The sequence below is a fragment of the Apodemus sylvaticus genome, chromosome 3 (genome assembly GCF_947179515.1).
Source record: "Apodemus sylvaticus chromosome 3, mApoSyl1.1, whole genome shotgun sequence".
Classification (NCBI taxonomy): domain Eukaryota; kingdom Metazoa; phylum Chordata; class Mammalia; order Rodentia; family Muridae; genus Apodemus; species Apodemus sylvaticus.
The window spans coordinates 25,895,998-25,908,413 of record NC_067474.1 but is presented as its reverse complement, the minus strand read 5'-3'; the positions used below and the strand labels follow the sequence as shown (position 1 = coordinate 25,908,413).

Sequence of the window (12,416 nt, the reverse complement as noted above, 5' to 3'; positions counted from 1 at the left end):
AATGAAAATATACTCTTCATATCTGGTTGAGATGATTAAATATTATAAAGAGTGTCAGCTGTCCTACCAAACTGTGTATTAAGGAATGGTATTAATAATAAATTCAGGAGCTGGAGAGATGGCTCAGTGGTTAAGAGCACCGACTACTCTTCCAAAGGTCCTGAGTTCAATTCCCAGCAACTACATGGTGGCTCACAACCAACTGTAATCCGATCTGATGCCCTCTTCTGGTGTGTCTGGAAACAGCCTATAGTGTACTCATACAAATAAAATAAATCTTTAAGGAAAATAAATTCAACCAGCATTTATTACACACATACACACACACATACACACACACACATGTATGTATGTATGTATTCACAGATTTTTAAGTTTATACAAAATATATGAAAATTCTGAGAGAGGAAACTGTACTGTCAGATGTCATGTGTATTTCATGCTTTAAACAGCATTTGTGGAGCATAAGACAACCAAGTCCCATCAGTGCGACAACTTGGTGTGAAAATCTGGCATTTCCATCAGTGAGGCTGAGACCGACTAACTGAATGATAACTGTCACTAAGAAATTATTGAATCAGGCTTCTATCTCAGTCCTTAAATTCCAGCTAAACCCACTACTTAAATACTTACTGTAAAGCATACAAAGTCTTAAAATAAAGACAAACTTGCATTCTTTGTATGTAAGTTTTTCTAAGTTTAGAAAAACAACTACCCTAAAGCCTCAGAAGGAAAAATTGATACATTTGACTGCATAAAAGTTGTTAAATGCCATAAAAACAGAGTACCAAAGCAAAGGTGTGCAGTGCTGGCTCGGTGGGCTAAGTGCTTGCCGCCAAATGTGTGGGCCTGCGTTTGGGTCCCCAGAACCTGTGTGAAAGCCAAGTGTGTGCACACATGTGTAACTCTAGCACCAGGAGTGGGGTGCACACGTGCACACATGTGCACAATTTGGCAAGAGACTTTGTCTTAAACAATAAGGTAGAACATTATACAGGAAGTCTCCCCTTTGACCTCTACACACCAATACACAGTCAAGTCTACCCATCTACACACAGAAGCACCTAAAACCAAATTGCAAACTAAAGGAAATTTTATAATGTGGACAAGAGTTAGAGGTCCTAGTTCTTCAATAAATGTAAGGATCGTCCTACAAATTATTAACTAAAGTTTGTAATATTTTCACCTTTTATTGCTTACATTTGTTAACTGACAGTTTTGTACTTGGATATAACATACTCTAATTATACTCAGCCTCCACCTTCTTTTATCGGTCTTGTACCCTTGTAGCGCCTCCCTCCTCCCTACCCAGAAGATGTCTACTATCTTGATTATTTTGAGGCAGGGACTCATGTAGACCAGACTGGCTTAAGACTCACTGTGTAGTCAGGGATGATCCTGAACTCCTGATCCCCCTGCCTCCACCTCCCATGTGCTAGGATGATAGAGATAAACGGGCATGTGACACCCTGCCCATGGCTTATAATGTTTAAAATATTGAAAGTCACAAGAGTTAGAGACAAAAATAATCATAGGTGTCTCACCATGCTGCTGCTTTGGCTATTTCAGTTCTGTCCTACATGTCAGTGAATGCTGTTGTGTACTGGTACATGCACATCTGTAGGTTCTGTGTCTGAAAATAAAGTTAGTGTTGTGTGGGGAATATGAATTTGGAGGTTATTTAGAAGAACTCACATTTTTGACAACCTGCCAGCAATCTATAAGATACTATGTCTCCTCATTCCAGTATGTAAGGAAAGATGTTGAGAAATCCTGTTTAGGGAAAATGTTGATATACTGTTATAATCACTCAGAAACCTATCTCTATATGTTTTCAGTTGGAATGGAGAAGATTTTTTTTGTATATTTTATTAGCTACATGCTTGGTATGCCTTTCGAGCAAACGATACTGCTTTAAGAATTATTGTCACGAATATTTCAGAGTATGTAATACAGCACTCACTGCTTTATATTTTGCACAGTGGAAAGAAATGTTAGTGGGTCTTTGTTATCCCAAGCAACTTGCGAGCTTTGTGATGAACATGAAAACTCGTTTACAAAAGCCAATGCTTTAGGAACCAGGTGAGTAGTGTACTGAAAACCGAATTCATTAATATAAAACTATTTTTATGTACCATCTGTATATCCCAAGAAAGAATCTGAGTAAGCATTAAAGGCACTGAGATTCAGAAGCCATGAAAACTTGGGTTCAAGTCCTAGATTAGCCTTCTAATACTTTGGCTTTAGATAGTCTCCTGTGTTTAGAATGGAAGTGTACTCTCCATCTCTTAGGCTTCATAAGCTGTGCTGCCTTAAAATAAATATGCAAAGGTCTGAGCATAGTGCTTTACTAATTGCTTAGCAAAAGGCAACTACTTTTTGGTATTCTCTAATTTATACAGAGCTATAGTATAGTATGTATGGAGTATTTGTCTAAAGCCATTTTATATTATAGTGTACATCAGAAGATTTCTTGGTTACTGTTCTGATGTGAAGAGGAACCATAGCCAAGATAAGACCTATAAAAGAAACATTTAATTGGGGGTTTGCTTAGAGTTTTAGAGGCTTGGAACAGGAGCTGAGAGCTTTGTATCTTGATATACAGGAGAGAGAGAGAGAGAGAGAGAGACAGAGAGACAGAGAGACAGAGAGACAGAGACAAACTGAGCCTGGTTTTTGAATCATCAAAGCCCACCCCCAGCAACACACCTCCTCCAACAAGGCTACACCTCCTAATGCTCTTCACCAGTTCTATCCCCTGGTGACTACACATTCAAATCCATAAGCCTGTGGAGGCCATTCTCATTCAAAACGACACAAAGGGGATATTAATAAATGTTATCATAACTTAGGTACACTGATAGCCTGGATGGATTGCTTCTGTTCCTGTCTTATGTACGCATTTATCACATGCACGCAAATTCAGAAGCACACCCCTTTGCACACACAGTCCTTCAGTGTAAACATGTCACACTGTTACAAAAAGGCCTGCTCCAGCCTTTTCAGTTTTTTTCAGAAGTATACATTGGTAACTTGGCTCTTGGCACTGTTTTTCTCTTCACTTCCTAATTTTATTGTAGAAAACAAAAGATCTCCTTGGGAAACTTAGCAGCAGATTATTTATAAACTCTGGCTGACTTGAGCTAAAACAACCAAAATTTGCCCCTGGGTTGACTCATAAGTTTGCTTCTCTGATCCTTCCCCAAGCCTGGTCCGAGTTCCTGCTTCCCACCCCCACTGCTGTAGGTAATATATGTCTACACGAGCCCATCTGAATCCCCAGCCTGTCCAAACACTATCTCCTGCCTTAACTGAAAATAGCAAACACTTTACTAAGTGTTCTCACGGGTTTGGTGAAACTGTAAGCTTACACTGAAAAGGTCTATTTGATATACCTTCTTATAGAGCTGACTTAGCACTGTTTATATGAGTTGTTGAGCTCTTTTGTTGGTTAATGACTTTATAATCTTTGCTGTTTAGTGTTTTTAGATGTATCATTCTATACATCTTTATGTATGTAGCTATGAAAATGGTCCAATTTCATTTATACTTTGCCTTATATCCTAAAAATGATGTAAAAGTCTTTAAAGTCATGCTAATGTTTTGAACTTATATAATTAATTGCTTGGCTGGTCACTAAGTTCTAATGTGTCATTTAGGAAGATAAGTTCTCAGTTAAATCAGGTTCAGTGTAATTCATTAACATTTAAAAAAACTATCTTTGTTATATTGTCCAGGTGTGTCCGCTGTGAACCAACATTTGTGAATACAAGCAGGTCCTGTTCATGTCCAGAGCCGCACATTTTAGTAAGGACAATCAAGTGGATAAAGTATATATTTTTAATTCGATAGATGATGTATTTCTATGATTGAATATTTTTCTCTAATTAATTTTTGAAGACAGGTGGATTATGTTTCAGCAACACCGGGAATTTTCATCAACGTGTAATTTCCACTGCACGCTATGGAGAGCTTGTGAGTATGGTTCTTTGGTTGTTTTTTTTTTTTTCTTTTGTTTTATTTTGTGGATTTGTTTGAGAAAGGTTGCTCTGTATTTCTTCTTTCGATTAATTTTAGACAAATTGAGGAAGATTTATGTGTAATTCACTGTAAAACACAAACAGCTAAGAACCGGAGTCGGCCGGCTGGGCACTCCATTTTAACCGTGTGCTCTTCTCTCTGCTGTAGCTCATTCCTTCAATTTACATGAATTTCCTTTTCACATAATTAAAACTGAAATCAAATTTCCAAAAAAATCACAGCAAATGTCTTTTTCTTGAAACTGCTAGACTTTTGGAGGTTATACCTCCTATTGTTTCCCAGTGTGAGACAGGTCCTCAGTCGCTCCCTGTTTTTCATGAACTTGACAGTGCAGGTTCCAAGACTTCCCATCTGTGGGGTAACTCCCAGCCTGCTTCTGTGCTGTCTTCTGTTACATTCAGTGTGTGCTCTGTACAAAGCCATGGTGTGCTCGACTCAGTACTTCCCATCGTGTTGGAGGGCATGCAGTGTCTGTCTACCTGTCCCTCACTGAACTTTTCACTGTGAAGAGCTGCCATCAAGAAGCTTCCCTGAGCGCTCCGGTGCCTCTGTAATCGAATACTGCTTTTTTTTGAGGAGAACCTCTGTCCAAGGACTATCTAAGCCTGACCCTGCTTTCCCGGAGATCAGGCGCGGTTAGGGCGGCATGGCCACAGATGGTGTGAGGAGAAGCTTATACTTCACTTGCTCTTAACACACGAGTTTGTCTCCTTTTTGATTCTTTCCTTTAGCAACCTTCCATGTTTATTCATTGACATTCTGTCATAGAAAACATTTGTGCATGTGTGACTATGTGTGAGTGTGTGAGTGTAACTGCATGTGTATGTTTTCTTCAACCTTATTCTACAATTTACTCATTTTCTTAAAATAGAAAATTTTCCTTACTGAAGATATGAAAACCATGCCTCATGGTTTTATTTTAAATTTACTTGATAGCTGTAATGCGATGCTCCAGATAATTTGCCTGTGACTCCTCTGTTAATCTGTAACTTACTCTTGGGTTCTCAGTGTCTCAGCTTTTAGTAAGATGTATGGGTAGATCTTTGTGTTGAGTCGTGGCTTAAGGCTTATAGCTATAGCTCTCAGAATTCAGTTATGAAAACAGATTTGATGACACACCTCTGTCGTCGTAGCACCTGAAATAGAGGTTCAAGGTCATAGGTGGCTATGGAGTAAGTCTGAGACCATTCTGGGCTACAAGAAGCCAGTCTCAATAAAATAAAAACCACGTATGCCTGCCTTGGCCTTCTGGTGATTCTGGTTGGTTCTGGTTAGATCAGCTATTTTCTGATTTTAGGACCTTCCAAAGGTTGTTCTCAAGTCCATTGTTGTTTATAAAGCACCACTTTGGAGATGCTAGATGTTACTCTGTAGATCCCAGCTTTCCCATTGTGTAGAAATTGTTTTAACTTTTTAGTGATCATCAATTTAATACACTTATAATAATCCTAAGTACTTAGCATTTAGTACTCAGTCTGGCTCTATCATTTTGCTACTTTTGTATTAGTAACATTACCCATATGTATTTCGGGAGTGTATACATAGTTTGTCATCTTATATCCTTTGTCTGAGTATCTTTATTTTGTCATGCAGCTTTAAGTATGGAAGACACTCATCAGCATTTTAAAAATTCCAGTAGACTCTAGTTTTCTAATGCAATAAGGCAATAGCATTGGTCATTTCTCAGTTAATGTGTGTATCAATGTCTTACTAACACATAAAGTTAAGGAATCTTCCTTTGAATCTAAGCCTGTCTTCATCTTTCTGTTTATAGGGCATGCCATTAAACTCAGAATGGTTTGCCAAGTATTTGCAGGCAACAGCAGCTGCATGCTGGGTAAGCTTAAGTGTTTTTAAAATTAATTTCACATTGATGAATTATAGTGTCTTCTTTTTAATTTAAATAAATGTTTTCTAAGTAGTTACATGCCTTTATATTTATGTTCTATAAGAAGAATAAAGCCTTTCCATTGGGTTGAAATAGAATACCTAAGATATTTTGTAGTTTACATATACTGGCTGTCTTCAGGGTTATTTGATTGTTGTCCTCGTTACTTCTTAATTGCTATGACTAAACACCATGACCAAGACAATTTATAAAAGAAAGCATTTAACTGGACTTACCCTTCAGATTCCAGTCCATGATGGCATGGCATGGTGGCAGGGACAGCTGAGAACTCACATCTTTCTTAATCCACAAGTAGAAGACAGAGAGAACACTGGGAATGGCAAGGAGCCTTTTGAAACCTCGAGGCGCTCCCAGTGACATACTTCCTCCTACATGCCACACTCCCTACTCCTTCCCAGGTTCACGAACTGGGACCCAAGTATTCAAACATCGGAGTCCATGGGGCCGGTTCTCATGCAGACCACCACAGTTGTAATTTACTGTCTGGGGAAAGTGAATGTCTTTTAGGAGGGAGGTGACATGGTATGTGCCAGGCCTGTTCTCAGCTTTGACATTCAGAAGAAGACAGAAAAACTCCCTTATATAAGTAACTCAGTGTACGTGTCATTTCTCTACATTTATGTCAGGCTGTTAATAGTGTAGTAAGGCAATGTATCAGTAAAGAACAAAGAAAGTGTGTGTGTGTGAGAGAGAGGGGGGGACTAGAGGGAGAGAGAGAGAGAGAGAGAGAGAGAGAGAGAGAGAGAGACGAGAGGAGAGAGAGGGGAGAGAGGGGGGCTAGAGGGAGAGAGAGAGGAAAGAGGAGAGAGAGAGAGTGGAGAGGAGAGAGAGGGAGAGAGGGGGCAGAGGTAGAGAGGGGGCAGAGGGAGAGAGAGAGGAGAGAGCTCTTAAGAGAGCTTAAGAAGCTGGGAGTAGGCAGGGGAGGCTGAGCAGCGTGGGCAGGGAAACCAGTGGCAGAGTCCCAGCTCCAGGGGAGGGTGGCTCCCAGGAAGACCTGGCTTCAGGCTTTTAAAGGAGCTTTGCATGGAGAATAGATGTGCTGGGGCAACAGCAGGGCGTCATCTGGAGAGCGGGTGCGGTGCGGATGGGCTGGAGAAGTGAGGGGAATGGTGAGCCCTGCCTCGTATGTGAAGACTGAGTCACAGACTCACTAACAAGATATGACAAGGGGAAAGATAAGTTTTTTCTAAATAAGTTTTTAAAATATGATTCTCTATATTTGTGCCTCTTTCAGGTAGTCATGCTAATATTTCGCCTAAATTTTACAATTAAAATATTGTTAATTTTCATCTTCAAATATTAAGAGTTGGGGGAGCTGGGATATAGCTCAGATAACTGCTCTTGCAAAGGACCCAGGTTCAATTCCAGCACACATGGTGACCCAGGACTGTCTGTAAACTTGGGGAAACTGAAGCCTTCTGGCTTCTTCTGGCATGAGGTGTGTACATGATATAGACACAAATGCAGGCAAAGCCTACAGACGTGTAAATGAAAATACTTAAAAATGTGTTGTCTACTTGCGCTTCAGGAAAAGTATTACAAAGCAAAAGAAAATATTAATTAGAAGATTAGATACAATTAAACCAAGACATAATTTTTTGATTAAATTTTGCTCACGCTGATGATGCGCTCTGCTTCCTTGTGTAGACTCACGCCAACCTGACATCTTGCCAGGCTCTCGGAAACATGTGTGTGATGAACATGAACTCCTACGACTCGACCACATTCGATGCTTGTCGACTGTTCCATTACATCTTTGAAAGCACTGCTGGACTGATCAGTGTGCATTCTATTCCATTCTGGTGAGGGTATTTGGGTTGGTGAAATACTCCAAAACAAGTTCAGTGGTCATTTCATGAATGTTAATGATTTAAACCATTTCTTCCACTTACTAAGACAAGTCTAATTGTTTGTAGGAGACAGAACCTTCCCTGGCTGTGCTACGGAGACCAGCCAGGCTTGGCTCCTCAGGTTCTCAGCACTACCCCTCTTCCTACGAATTTCAGTTTTAAAGGACAAAACCAGGTACAAGTCCCTGAATCACGGGAGCGATGACTACACGTGATCTCCGGACTTTAAGATAAAAGAGTGACTGTGGCTGGAGATGGGGCTCAGGGCTGCTATGCCTACCTGGCAGCCACAGGCCCTGGCTTCATTCCCTCGCCACCCCCCCCACTCCCCCACCCCCACTCCACCCCACCCCCCCACTCCCCCACCCCCCACTCCATCCCACCCCCCCACTCCCCCACCCCCACTCCCCCACCCCCCCCCACTCCACCCCACCCCGTGTGTCAGAAATAGAGACAATCACTAGCCACACTTGTTAGTTTCCAAGATTATTTTTAAAAGCTTATATACTCAACTCTGTAAATATCAGCTGCTCATAGCAGCTGCAGAGTAACAGGTTGGGCTGCCCCACTTTGCTGCATAGACATCTGGATTGTGTGGGTGTGGTGGTGCTTGAAGAGTTGAGGGGGGATTTCATCACCTAATGCAAATGCCTCTCTATCGTCATTTTAAGATAGCTTCTGGAAACTTCACAGAATGTCCCAGCTCCTAGGTCTCACCTCTAACTGTTGAGCTTCCAGAAGGAGGTCCTCTCTCTTCCCACTCTCATCCCATGTAACAGATTTGAGAGGAAGGTACCTGCCACAGTGCTCCTCTAAATCCTAAAATAACACCTTTGCAAAATACCAGTCCTGTTGAAAGTGCATTGAGTTGTATGGATAGTAGATTAATTTATGTTTGAATAAATTTAGTGGAATTTAAAACTTCAACAAAAACAGTGCTAATATTGAAAAGATAGTCAATAATGAAAAATACCCTCCAGGGAGTATTTAACATAAATTTACTGTTGTTGTTCTTTAACCAAAACATAAAGCTGAAGTTTGTTGCTGCTTCCTATGACATACGAGGAAACTTCATCAAATGGCAAACTTTAGAAGGTGGTGTTTTACAGGTATGATCCCAGCTAAAATATTACTAATGAACTTTATTTTTGTCTGAAGCAAAGACTAGAGAAACAGACTAAGAGTGTTGCTTGAAGAGAATCAGTTCCTGATGCTTTAATGAGAACTATAAAATTACAGTGTGTGTGTGTGTGTGTGCGTGTATATGTGTGCATGACTGCATGCATGTGTGTTCAGGCATACATGTAACATGTATGAAAGATAGAGGATAATTTGTGGAAATCTGTTCTCTCCTTCTGGTCCCAGAGGTTGAAGCTTGGCGGCAAGTGCCTTTATCTCCTGAGCCATCTTGCCAGCCCCAAAGTTGGAGTTTCTTAAAACTGCTTTTCAAGTTAATATTTCCTTAGCTTTTCGTGGCCTTCACACATTAAAAAAAAAAAGTAGAAAATAGAGCATATGTTCACATGGGAGTCAGAGGGCTCTTTCAACCAAGAAGTTTATGGAGATACTTATCAGATGTATTCTCTGCCGAAGCTGTGTCCAGACACCGAGAGAAGACAAGATGCCGCATATTCCTTTGGAACAACGTACCAGCAAAATGTGAGTGTGACTCTCTTAGACAGCCTGTATTTTCACTTCGTTCACATGACTGGAATGATGGGTGATTTTTTTAAATTCATTAATTCATTTTAATGGTAATTAATTCATTTTAAAGTTAATGAATTAATAAATCATTAATAAATATAAGATTTATATTGTCTGGGCACAGAAAATGTTAATCATCAAGACAAAGGTACATTGGCATCTACAGAGTTTTAATATTCTACAGTGTTCCGCTTTCATAGCCACTGTTTAGCGGCCTCGAGCCTTATGCCTTTTAAACGTACTGCCTGCCACTGACGAGCACTTTATAACAAAGTTAAAATACTACTTCAGGTTTAGAGGCTACTAAAGCTCTACTTCCCAGTTCAGTTTACCACCCAATAAATAGCAACGCTTCCTTCTGTTTCTTTTAATACATCCCTGTCGTGTGTAGTTTTAAAAACACGCTGCCGCCTTTGCCCGTGCACTGCAGTGCTGCCCGCCCCTCTCGCCCCCTTTCCTTCCATCTGCCTTAGCTCCAGGATGGCCGCTGTCAGCCCCAACCCAGCCTCTGTCTACCGCCTCCGCTGCTGGGTCTCCCCACCAGCTTCCACCAAGACCTTCCTTTGAGTCTGTGGACAAAAGACACGCAGACAGCTCTTTACAACTTTACAACAATTTGGGCACAAATACTTCCTGCCTGGAAATGTATGCCCTTACCAATTTACTGTCTCTGTCTCTTTCCGCACTAAACTTAGTGGCTTGTTCCAAGTGGCCCTGGCCACCCTCTCATAGCTGTAGTGCTGGCAGGCCCTGGCTCTCCGTCAGGCCTTATGTGATTGCAGTGGCCTCCTTCCTCCTAAGCCGGGCAGAAAAGCCTTGTCCCTTCTTCCCTGCAGCTCCTTTTCCTCTTGGGGCCCGGAGATCCCACCTGTACCTCCTGCCCAGCAATTGGCTCTCGCTGTTCCTTGTTGACAAATCAGGAGCCAATCAGGGAACGAGACCTGAGTATCGGACCCTCCCCTTACACATCCCATCTCCAAACTTTTCTTTCCCCACCCTATCATGATTTTCTTTCACTTTGACACTGCAATATGGTACAGAAGAATATTGTGATCCATTTAACATTTGAAAGATCCTCACTAGCATATAAAAATGTTTTAACATCTTGCATGTGCACACACATAGAAAAAAGACCAGTGAACAGTGCCTTCATGAGAAATTCATTGGAAAAAATAAACATTTTTATTGATTAATATTGGACAGTTTTGCCAGAAATGATTTTTGGTTTATATTTTATATTTTCCAAATTTTCTACCATGAACATGAATTTTGTGATCAGAAATGACTTATAGGGTGTTTTGTTTGTTTGTTTTGTTTTGTTTTTCGAGACAGGGTTTCTCTGTATAGCTCTGGAACTCTCAAATCCTCCTGTCTCTGCCTGCCAAGTGCTGAGATTAAAGGCGTGCGCCACCACTGCTGGCAACTTATAGGGTGTTTTGTCATCTTTTATAACAACATGGACTAAGACAAGAGAGACCATACAGGTGTGAAGTACATAGTGATGTCCTCAGCATTTTCTCAATGATGTCCCATTCAATTTATAAAACAACTAAGTGAGGAACTTGGTGTCTGTGCTTCAGCGGGCCTCAGTAATATTAGGTGATTATAAAACACTTGCATAAGGTAAATGTTCTGATAGGTATAAAACCAAGATTTCTGCAGTGTAACTGGCTGTTACAAAAGTAGTTCACAGCTCAGTAATGACACTAGCTATACAGGCAGAGAATGGCAGGAACTGTTCACATGTTACACTGTAGATATGCGTACACCGTCAGTCCTCAGGGATGTCCAGGGCTGGAGAGTCATGATACTCAAAGCACATAAAGAACAGAATTTGGATGGGACATACGAAGTAAGGAATTATGTGGAGCCCACACTTGTAATGTTGGGCGGCTAGGAGGGCCTGGCACACCCATGGGCAGAACTGTACTGGGTTGGTGTGCACAGATGAGTGGGACTGGAAAGGAACAGCCAGAGAGGAGGTGAGGCCTCCTGAAGGAGCCAGTCATGCGTGAGTGTATGTCAGGGGAAAACTTAGTGTTGGAAGTAAAAGCCAATCTCCTGTGTTATAGATTAAAAACAGAAACGTTCTTTACTGGTTGGCTTTTTTTTTCTTTTTCTTTCCTTTTTTTTGAGTGGTACTTGTAGAAATTTGTATTTTGAAAGTCTCTTGGAAGTACATGCCAATAATATAAAGATACTTTACAAAATTAAAAAAGGAAATGTTTAATATGCTTTCTAATTTTGAGTTGGGGTGTGTTTGTTTTTATTTTACTTCCCAGTGTGAAATCTCCCTCTCTAAACTCTTGGCTGACTTTCCCAGTCCTGTATTTTATGATGTTTACCTGGAATATACGGATGAAGAGCAGCACCATTACCTTTGGGCTGTCCCAGTGTTAAACCTAAATCTTCAACATAATAAAATGTTTGTGAACCAAGGTGAGACATTCTCCCCTGTTCTCTCCTCGGAAATCAATAGATGTAACCCAATATGTTCATTTCAGGAAGCAGGGATGATGATAATAATTATGGATCCTCTTAGTGTATGATTTTATACGTATGAACCATGCTATAGTCCAGCTACCTCTATAGCTTTAGGATGCCTGTTCATTTGATTTTCAGGACTTTAAGACATCACACCCTTGTATGTCCCTAGGAAAATGAGTGGGATTGTGAATTGGGACTTTTTCGTCACTGTTTCTGACCCTCTTTTGGGACAAACTAATTCCTTTTGTTGTTACCCATACTACAAAATGTGACCTAGGCAGAAAGCAGAGCTGGCTGACAGCTTCTTACTGAAATAGCTCTTTGTAGCCATCTTACATAAAACAAACGACTAGGCTTTAATGCTGATTTCTTCAGTACGTGTTGTGAGTGCCATCGTAAGCAGTGTGAGAGCAGCTTTCCTAATG

At 40.8% G+C, this 12,416-nt stretch overlaps 1 protein-coding gene across 2 annotated transcripts in view; it reads left to right on the top strand.

Moving 5' to 3' along the window:
• Tmem67 (transmembrane protein 67) overlaps positions 1-12,416 on the top strand; it is a 47,553-nt gene that overhangs the window by 9,378 nt on the left and 25,759 nt on the right. For both annotated transcript variants that reach the window (XM_052176095.1, XM_052176096.1), the window contains exons 5-13: positions 1,983-2,082; positions 3,738-3,807; positions 3,901-3,975; positions 5,816-5,878; positions 7,598-7,752; positions 7,867-7,975; positions 8,832-8,909; positions 9,394-9,459; positions 11,787-11,943. In XM_052176095.1, coding sequence (XP_052032055.1) covers positions 1,983-2,082; positions 3,738-3,807; positions 3,901-3,975; positions 5,816-5,878; positions 7,598-7,752; positions 7,867-7,975; positions 8,832-8,909; positions 9,394-9,459; positions 11,787-11,943 — 873 coding nt within the window. The remainder of the gene's footprint in view (positions 1-1,982; positions 2,083-3,737; positions 3,808-3,900; positions 3,976-5,815; positions 5,879-7,597; positions 7,753-7,866; positions 7,976-8,831; positions 8,910-9,393; positions 9,460-11,786; positions 11,944-12,416) is intronic.